This window comes from Mobula hypostoma, chromosome 28 (genome assembly GCF_963921235.1).
Source record: "Mobula hypostoma chromosome 28, sMobHyp1.1, whole genome shotgun sequence".
Taxonomy (NCBI): Eukaryota; Metazoa; Chordata; class Chondrichthyes; order Myliobatiformes; family Myliobatidae; genus Mobula; species Mobula hypostoma.
Window position 1 is genome coordinate 17,140,849 of NC_086124.1, and position 9,614 is coordinate 17,150,462.

Sequence of the window (9,614 nt, forward strand, 5' to 3'; positions counted from 1 at the left end):
ATATCCAGGGATATCAGGCAATACTGAAGGATAGGCAGGAAAGTATGAAAGGTGGAGTAGTTGTCTTAATTAAGGGTGAGATCAGGGAGATAGTGAGAGACGATATAAAATCTAAGGAGCAGAATATTGAATCCATCTGGATAGAGATTAGGAATAGAAAGGGTGAAGAAATCACTGGTGGGAGTTGTCTATAGACCACCGAATAATTTTGTGAATAATAACATTGTAGTAGCCCAGGCAATAAACCGAGAAATATCTGAGCTATGTAAGAATGGAACAGAAGTTATAGTGGGGACGTTAACTTACACATAGGTGCGTGCACCAAGTTGGTCGAGGCAGTCTTGAGTAGGACTTCATAGAATGCATACCTGATAGCTTCCTTGAACAGCGTGTTACTGAACTTACAAGGGAGCATGCTATCATGGATCTGTTTCTGTGTAATGAGACAGGTAAAATTAGCAATCCTGTAGTTCGGTATCCTCTTGGAAAGAGTGATCACAGTATAGGCAAATTTCTCATACAACTGGAGGGTGCAATACTTTGATCTAAAACCAGTGCCCATACAAGACAGACTACAACGGGTTGAGGGAGGATTTGGTAGGGTAAAATGGAAACGCAGGATATATTGTGAGACGGTTAAGGAAGAGTGGAAGACTTTCAAAGAGATTTTTCATAGTGCTCAACACGAATACATTCCAGTTAGAAGCAAGAACAGTAAGGGTGGGGAGTGCCAGCCATGGACATCTAAAAAAATAAAGGAAGGCATCAAACTAAAAGCTCGTGCGTACAAATTCGCTATGAGTAGGGGGAAATTGGAAGACTGGGAAAACTTTAAAAAGCATCAAAGAACCATTAAGTGAGAAATAAAGAAAGGGAAGATAGATTACGAAAATAAACTGGCACACAATATATAAACGGCTAGCAAACGATTTTATAATTATATAAAGCGGTAAAGGCTGGCGAAAGTGAACGCAGGTCCTTGGAGGACGAGAAAGGCGAATTGATATTGGATAATGAGGAAATAGCCGAGGCTTTGAATGACTATTTTGTGTCGGTCTTCACTATGGGGGACACATGTAAAATTCTGAAGAGATGATATGGATGTGATAGGAGGTGAGGATCTCGATACAAGAGGTAGTGCTGAGCAAACTTATGGGCCTAAAGATGGACGAGTGCCCTGGTCCTGATAGTATGCATCCCAGGATACTGAAATAAATTGCAGAGGTTATAGTTGGGGCTTTGGTGATAATTTACCAAAATTCTCTGGACGCTGAGCAGGTCCCGGAAGGTTAATGTCACGCCACTGTTCAAAAAAGGAAGTCGGCAAAACACAGTTAACTATCGGCCAGTCAGTTTAACATGTGTAGTTGGGAAAATGATTGAAGCTATAACTAAAGAAAAAAATAGCAAGGCATTGTGAAAGAAAACTGGTCCATCAAGCCATCGCAGCGTGAATTTAGTAAAGGTAGGCCTTTTTGACTGACTTACTGGAATCCTTTGAAGACAGTGGAACAGCAATGGCAGGTATTCTTGGGAATAATGCACAAGGAGCAAAATCAGTTCATCCCCCGGAGAAGGAAGGATTCAAAGGGGGGAAAGTGGTCACAGTGGTTGACAAAGGAAGTCAGAGATAGCATAGCATTAAAAAAGAACAAGTATAACAGAGCTAAGGTGAGTGGGAAGACGGATGATTGGGAAACTTTTAAGGAGCAACAGAACTGAACTAAAAAGGCAATACGGGAGGAAAAATGAGGTATGAACGCAAGCTAAAGCTAGGAATATAAAGGAGGATAGAAAAAGCTTCTTTTAGGTACGTGAAGAGAAGGAAGACAGTTAAGAACAATGTTAGGCCCTTGAAGAATGAATTGGGAGATATTGTTATGGGAAACAGAGAAATGGCAGACGAATTTAATAAGTACTTTGGATCTGTCTTCCCTAGGGAAGACTCAAGCAATCTCCCAGATGCATGGATGGGCCAAGGACATAGGGTAACAGAGGAACTGAAACAGATTGACATTAGGAAGGAAACGGTGATGAGTAGACTGATGGGACTGAAGGCTAACAAATCCCCATGTCCTGATGGCCTGCATCCTAGGGTACTAAAGGAGGTGGCTGTGGAAATTGCGGATGCATTGGTGATCATTTTCAATGTTCCATAGATTCCTGAGGATTAGCAAATGGATAATGTTATCCCACTTTTTAAGAAAAGAGAGAGGGAGAAAACAGAGAACTATCGCCCTGTTAGCCTAATATCAGTAGTGGGAAAGATGCTAGAGTCCATTATTAAAGATGAAATAGCGGCATATCTTGATAGCAGTGATAAGATTGGGCCGAGCCAGCATGGATTTACCAAGGGCAAATCATGCTTGACTAATCTATTGGAGTTTTTCGAGGATGTAACCAGGAAGATAGACACGAGAGATCCAGTGGATGTGGTGTACCTTGACTCTCAGAAGGCATTTGATAAGGTACCGCATAGGAGATTAGTGGGTAAAATCAGAGCTCATGGCATTGGGGGGAGGATATTGACATGGATAGAAAACTGGTTGGTAGATAGAAAGCAAACGGTAGCAGTGAATGGGTGTTTCTCGGAATGGCAGTTGGTGACTAGTGGGGTGCCACAGGGCTCGGCAGTGGGACCACAGCTGTTTACGATTTACGTCAATGATTTAGAGGAAGGCATTGTGAATAACATCAGCAAGTTTGCCTGATGATACTAAGCTGGGTGGCAGTGTGACATATGATGAGGATGTTAGGAGAATTCAAGGTGACTTGGATAGGCTGGGTGAGTGGGCAGAAACTTGGCAGATGGCGTTTAATGTGAATAAGTGTGAGGTTATTCACTTTGGGAGCAAGAACAGGAAGGCAGATTATTATCTGAACGGTGTGGAGTTAGGTAATGAAGAAATACAAAGAGATCTAGGAGCACTTGTTCATCAGTCTCTGAAGGTGAATGAGCAAGTGCAGCAGGCAGGGAAGAAGGCTAATGGAATGTTGGCCTTTATTACAAAGGGAATTGAGTACAAGAGCAAGGAAATCCTTTTGCATTTGTACAGGGCCCTGGTGAGACCACACCTGGAGTATTGTGTGCAGTTTTGGTTCCGGGGTTAAGGAAAGACATCCTGGCTGTGGAGGAGGTGCAGTGTAGGTTCACTAGGTTAATTTCTGGGATGTTTGGACTGTCTTACGCAGAGAGGTTACAGAGACTGGGTTTGTACACGCTGGAATTAAGGAGATTGAGGGGGGATCTGATTGAGACATATAAGATTATTCAGAGATTGGACAAGATAGAGGCAGGAAATATGTTCCAGATGCTGGGAGAGTACAGTACCAGAAGGCATGGTTTAAGAATAAGGGGTAGGTCATTTAGGACAGATTTGAGGAGGATCTTCTTCTCCCAGAGAGCTGTGGAGGTGTGGAACGTGCTGCCTCAGAAGGCAGTGGAGGCCAATTCTCTGCATGCTTTCAAGAAGGAGCTAGATAGGTATCTTATGGATAGGGGAATCAAGGGTTATGGGGACAAGGCAAGAACCGGGTATTGATAGTAGATGATCAACCATGATCTCAGAATGGCGGTGCAGGCTCGATAGGCCAAATGGTCTACTTCTGCACCTATTGTCTATTGTCTATATAACAAAGGCAGTGGATAGAGGGGAATAGATGGTCGGTTATTTACTTGGATTTCCAGAAGGCGTTGGATAAGGTGCCGCGTAAAAGACCTGTCCATAATGTACAGATGCATAGAGTTGGGGGTGATGTATTCGCATAGATAGAGGATTGGTTAACCAATGGAAAGCCGAGAGTTGGGATACATGGGTGTTTCTCTGGTTGACAATCAGTTGCCGCAGCTATCGGTGCTGGACCCACAACTGTTCACGACATACATTAACGATCTGGAAGAGGGGCCCGAGTGTAGTGTATCAAAGTTTGTTGACGACACTAAATTGAGTGGAAAATCAAATTGTGCAGAGGATACGGAGAGTTTGCAGAGAGATATAGATAGGTTAAGTGAGTGGGCAAGGGTCTGGCAGATGGAGTACAATGCTAGTAAATGCGAGGTCATCCACCTTGGAAGGAAAAACGGAAGAGTAGATAATTATGTAAATGGTAAAGGATTGCAGCATGTTGCTGCGCAGAAGGACTTGGGAGTATTTGTGCATGAATCGCCAAAGTTTGGTTTGCAGGTGCAGCAGGCTGTCAAGAAGGCAGATGGAATGTTGGCCTTCATTGATAAAGGGATTGAATTTAAGAGCAGGTAAGTTAGGTTGCAATTCTATGGGTAATGGTGGGGCCACATCTGGAGTACTGCCTGCATTTCTGGTCTCCTTACTTGAGGAAGGATATACTGGCTTTGGAGGCGGTTCACCAGTAATTCCAGAGATGAGGGGCGTTAGACTATGGGGTGAGGTTGCGTCGCCTGGTACAGAACTCGCTGGAATTCAGAAGAATGAGAGGAGATCTTACAGTAATATAAAAATATGAAAGGTTTATAAGGTAGATACAGGAAAGTTATGTCGACTGGTAGGTGAGACAATAACTAGAGTACAAAGCCTCAAGCTTCGATGGAGTAAATTTAGAACGGAGATGATAGGGAACTGCTTTTGCCAAAGAGTGGTGAATCTGTGGAATGCACAGCTTAATGAAGCATTGCAAGCTACCTCAGTAAATATATTCCAGAAAAGGTTGGCTAGATTTTTGCATTGTAGGTGAATGAAAGGTCATGGGAAACGGCAGGCTGGTGGAGATGATTCCATGGTCAAATCAGCTATGATCTTATTGATTGGAGGAGCAGGCTCAATCGGCCCGATGGCCTACTCCTGCTCCTATTTCTAATGTTCTTATTTTCACCTGTTGCCTCTCTTTCCCCTCCTCCACCTTTTAAATCTACTCCTCGGCTTTTTTCCCCACTCCGAAGGGTTTTAACCCGAAACGTCGACTGTACTTTTTAACATAGATTCTGCCTGGCCTGCTGAGTTCATAGAAACGCAGAAAACCTATAGCACAACACAGGCCCTTCGGCCACAATGCTCTGCCGAACATGTCCTTACTTTACCCAGTTACCTAGGATTACTCATAGCCCTCTATTTTTCTAACCTACATGTACCTATCCAAGAGTCCCTTAAAAGACCCTATCAATTCTACCTCCACGACTGTCGCCGGCAGCCCAGTTCTCCAGCATTTTATGCGCGTGTTCCTGTTGTTAGTATATATTTTTTTTAATTGCACCTATACCTATATGTACTTGTGCATCTGACAATAAACTCCACGAGTAACTATTATATGTGGTCCACGTGCTGAAAGAAAGCATTACTATAACACGGTATTATGCTGAACACAGACAGTTTGAGCCGAAGAGCCTATCACTGTGCTGTATTGTTCTAATCCCCGCAAGAGACTGCTTGCCTAAGGTTGGAGTCACTTACCTAAGGTCTGAAATAACAACGTCCAAGCCATGGATACATGTTCTACGCGTTTCTGGCTTGGAAATCTAACCCCTCTTCCTGATAACGGTCAAGCAATCTTGAAAACAAAAAGGTTCGATTGAGCAAATGAACATCTCAGGCACAAAATCTGGTGTTCACAATAACGTCAGGATTTCATTTTTCTATACTTCTACCAAGCTTAAGCCTTGATCCAGACGAAAAACACAGTTGGGGCATATGTTCACATACCGGATTTCATATCGAAACTTGGAATCGTACATGTTGTTCATCCATACTTGCTCTACAATGAATCGCAATTCCGCAACCACCCCAGCCGCCCTAGTAGCATCGACGTTTTCAGCTAAAGCCTAACCCTTAACCCAGCTCAATCTGTGCATACCAGTGTTCCGCACGGACCAAGCACAGAGGAACGTGCTTCTGTTGTCTTTACACAAGGGCAATACCCGTGTTCTGTCTACACATTGGTACTTACATTATATTGGCCACGTATCCAGTGCCGTGTTGTCATTCTCGCGACCTGTGTACCCTCTGTGTTTGCGAACTGAGGGTGAATGTCCTGCTATGTTGACATTAACTAGGACTCTGTACGCACTCGGAGGCTTAATGCTCTCAATGTGTTTACACTTCCCTGGACTCTGTTTGTGTGGTGCTTACACCGTTGGGGAAAATCCTCCTCTCTGCAATGAACTTTTCACTTTAGCTGTCTCTCTTTCTCTGTCTATCTCTCCTCTCTATCCCTGTCTCTCATTCACTCATTCACTCTCTCCTTCTCTCTCTGCCTTTCTATCTTAACCCTATTTCTGATTACTCTCCCTTTGTTCAATCTCAACTTCGCTCTTTGTTTCTTCTCACCATACCTTTCCCTCCACTGCATCTTGACTTCCCTCTCACTATTACTATCTGCTTCACGTTAGGCTTCTGCATATCAGGCCCGTATACTCTGAGCCTTAGTCTACACCACTCGTTTTCTCTTGATCTCGTTGTGCATCTATCTTTTACCATGCCACCTCCCTCTCGCACTCTCAGTATCCTTTCTTATTTTCCTCGATCTCGCCCTTCATCCTTCTCTCTCCTTTCCATCTCCTCCCAGTCGCCTTAGGCCCATTTGCCTACCCACTCTCTCCATCTCCCCTTTCGGCTTTCACCTCTGTACCTCGGTTCTACTCCCCTGTCTGTCTCTGTCTCTGTGTTCGTCGCTGTCGATCTGCCTATTTTCTCTCTCTCTATCTCTATCTTTCTCCCTCTCACTCTTTCCCCTCTGTCTCTGTGGCTATCACTATCCATCTCCCTATTCTCGCTCTCCTTCCCTCTCCTCTCTTCCTCTCTCTCTCTCTTTCCCCCCTCACTCCCCCTTTCTCTACCGCTCTCCCCTCCCCTCCCCTCTCTCTGTTTACCTATCCATATTTCTCTATCTCCATCTGCTCAACTCTATGTATGGTTCAGCAATTGCTCACGTGCGCTTCATGATGTTTAATTTCATTAAACCGCTACGTTTCGCTTGCTGTTCTACCCCGCCCTCACACTTCACCCTGTCGGATGCCTCAAAACACTTATTGCGCAGTTTTTGTTCTAAGTGGAATTAATGGTTAACAAAATGTTTTATTTTTCTCCAAGTTGTCAGAGTTTTTTCTGGCTCTGCTCCAGCTCGAGAAGGATACGTTCTCATGCGAATCGCACTTCTGTGCGATTTCTATTTGTACTCCAAAGGATATTTACAGAAATTATACAGACCTTGCTTGCTTGCGGGAGGGGTGCAACTTTCAGGTGAAAGACAAAGAACCATTACAAATCGCTAGGCCGCTTTTCTCATGAGTATAATGCATTTAGCTTTCACTCAGTGACTTAAGAGGGAAGCAGGTCTGTAAAATGTCAACATATTTTGAACGATGCTGTATCAAATTAATTGAATTGTTTAAGGGATTTCATTAGCGGCACCTTGTCAAAGGCCTTCTGAGAATTCAATCATACAGCATCCGCCGTTTTTCCCTTGTCTATCCTACTTGTTATTTCCACAAATAATTCTAACAGATTTTTAGTTAAGCTTTTCCCTTAAGGAAACCATACTGACGTTGTCCTATTTTATCATATGCCTCCAAGTACCCTGAGAATACATTCTTCACAATCAACTCCAGTTTCTTGTCAACCACTGAGGTTAGTCTAACTGGCCTATTATTGCTTTTCATCTCACTTTCTTCCTGAAGAGTGGAGTGACATCTACAATTTTCCAGTCCTACAGATCCACGCCAGTATCTAGTCATGCTTGGAAGATCATTACTAATGCCCCCACAATCTCTTCAGCTCCCTACATCAGAACCGTTGGGTGTAGTCCATCTAATCTAGGTAACTTATTCACGGTCAGACATTTCAGCTTGCCAAGCACCGATCCGTAATAATTGCAATTGCCTCTGACCCTGACACTTTCGAACTTCTGACATACTGCTCGTGACCTCCACAATGAATATTGATGAAAAATGCTTATTTAGCTCGTCCGCCATTTCCTTGTCCCCCATTACTCCCGTGTCATTTCCAGGGGTACTTTATGTACTTTTGTCTTTCTTTTACTTTATATACCTGAATAAACTTTCCGTATTTTTGTTGATATTTTTGGCTAGCTTACCTTCATAGTTAATCTCCCCCCCAACCCCCCCCCCCCCGTCCCCCGGTATGGCTTCTTTAACTGCCCTCTGTTCCTTTTTAAGAGCTTCCTAATCACCTAAATTCGCATTAACTCTTGATGTAGTAAATGCCATCACTTTTGCTTTTATGTAGTTTTGACTTCCCTTGTCAGCCACGGTTGTGTCCTCCTGCCATTAGAATACTTCTTCTTTGGGATGCATCTATACTGCGCGTTCCGAATTGCTCCCAGAAGCACTAGCCATTGGTGTCTGCCGTCATCTCTGCTGGTGTGTCCTTCCAACCAACATTGGCCTGAGCCTCTCTCATGCCCCTCTAACTCCCAATCTTGTGGCAGCAACTCAATGCAGAAAACATGCAGACAGGGTCACGAGGTACAATTGTTCAGACTTAATATCAGAATGGGGAAGTAATGTGATCTGTCTGACTTTGACCGTTGGTGCTAGACAGGGTGACTTGATTATCTCGGAAGCGGCTGATCTCCCAGGATTTTCACTCACAACTGTCTCTGGAATTTAAAGAGAATGATGCGAGAAACAGGCAAAAAAATTTCCAGTGGGCGACAGTGATGTGGGTGAAAACGCCTTGTTAATGAGAGTAGTCAAATCGGAATGGCCAGATAGTTTCAAGCTAACAGGAAGGCGTTATTAACTGAAATAACCAAATGTTAGAACAGAGGCATATCGTGTTGAAATTTGAATTGGTCGGGCTGCAGAAGCAGACGACTACAAAGAGGAGGTGATCACTGAGAGTATATTCTAGAGATGTCTTTTGCAAGATAACACGGCTTCTGATGACTGAACTCCTCGTAAATTACTCGGCGTCCACTTCCATGTAAAAAAAAATTATGACAAAGTGAGGAACAGGCACGACTCGATTGCGTAACACAAACTGAGGTAGTTAGCCCGCAGTGCATTGTGAACATTTTGCTCATTACACATTAATAGGAAAGGTCGTGAGTTTGCTCAGAAACGCGGTTTGTCCCTATTTTCTTTGCTTCGGGCGGGCACGTTAAACAGTTCGAAACGTAAACTTTGCCATTGATCTGACGTGTGGTTTATGCAATTGCGAACATATGTGAAAATGAAAAAGTAAGAAAATAACTTTTGCATGGAGCTAGCAGAACGGATTGCCATCACTGTTGGCGGCACTAGTGCCGGAATATGCATTAATTGTCTGCCTGAAGATTTTGCACCTTCCTATGTCGGGAGGACAATCTCTATCATTTCCACTACATTTTTGTTTACTTTGAAAGCCTATATATATTCCAGTACGTCTCGGGATAGCTCAATGCATTAGGTAATATATTGAGTATATTGTCATCGAGTCAAGGAGTTATAGAACGCTACAGCACAGAAACAGGCCCTCAGACTCATCTAGTGTTGAACAGCGTCATAGATTCATAAAGTCTTAGTGTCACAGAACGACTACAGCACAGAAACTAGTTCGGACTGACCTCTGAATATTCCTAGTCCCATCCACCTGCATCTGGACCATTGCCCTCAATACCCCTCCCATGAGGCGGGAGGAGAAGAT

The 9,614-nt window shown here is 43.6% G+C and overlaps 1 protein-coding gene across 15 annotated transcripts in view; it reads right to left on the reverse strand.

Moving 5' to 3' along the window:
* LOC134338834 (deleted in malignant brain tumors 1 protein-like) overlaps positions 1 to 6,116 on the reverse strand; it is a 68,491-nt gene extending 62,375 nt beyond the window's left edge. For 7 of the 15 annotated variants that reach the window (XR_010016294.1, XM_063034943.1, XM_063034954.1 and 4 more), the window contains exons 1-2: positions 5,673 to 5,868; positions 5,424 to 5,520 (exon numbers count right to left, since the gene is read on the reverse strand). Coding sequence is in view for 5 of the 15 variants with exons in the window: in XM_063034948.1 (XP_062891018.1) it covers positions 5,424 to 5,454 (31 nt within the window). In the remaining 10 variants the exon portion in view is untranslated. Of the gene's footprint in view, positions 1 to 306; positions 434 to 5,423; positions 5,521 to 5,672; positions 5,893 to 5,916 lie in introns of those variants that run through there. The other 8 variants (XM_063034944.1, XM_063034945.1, XM_063034950.1 and 5 more) reach the window with 8 other exon arrangements.
* Positions 6,117 to 9,614: the final 3,498 nt, after the last annotated feature.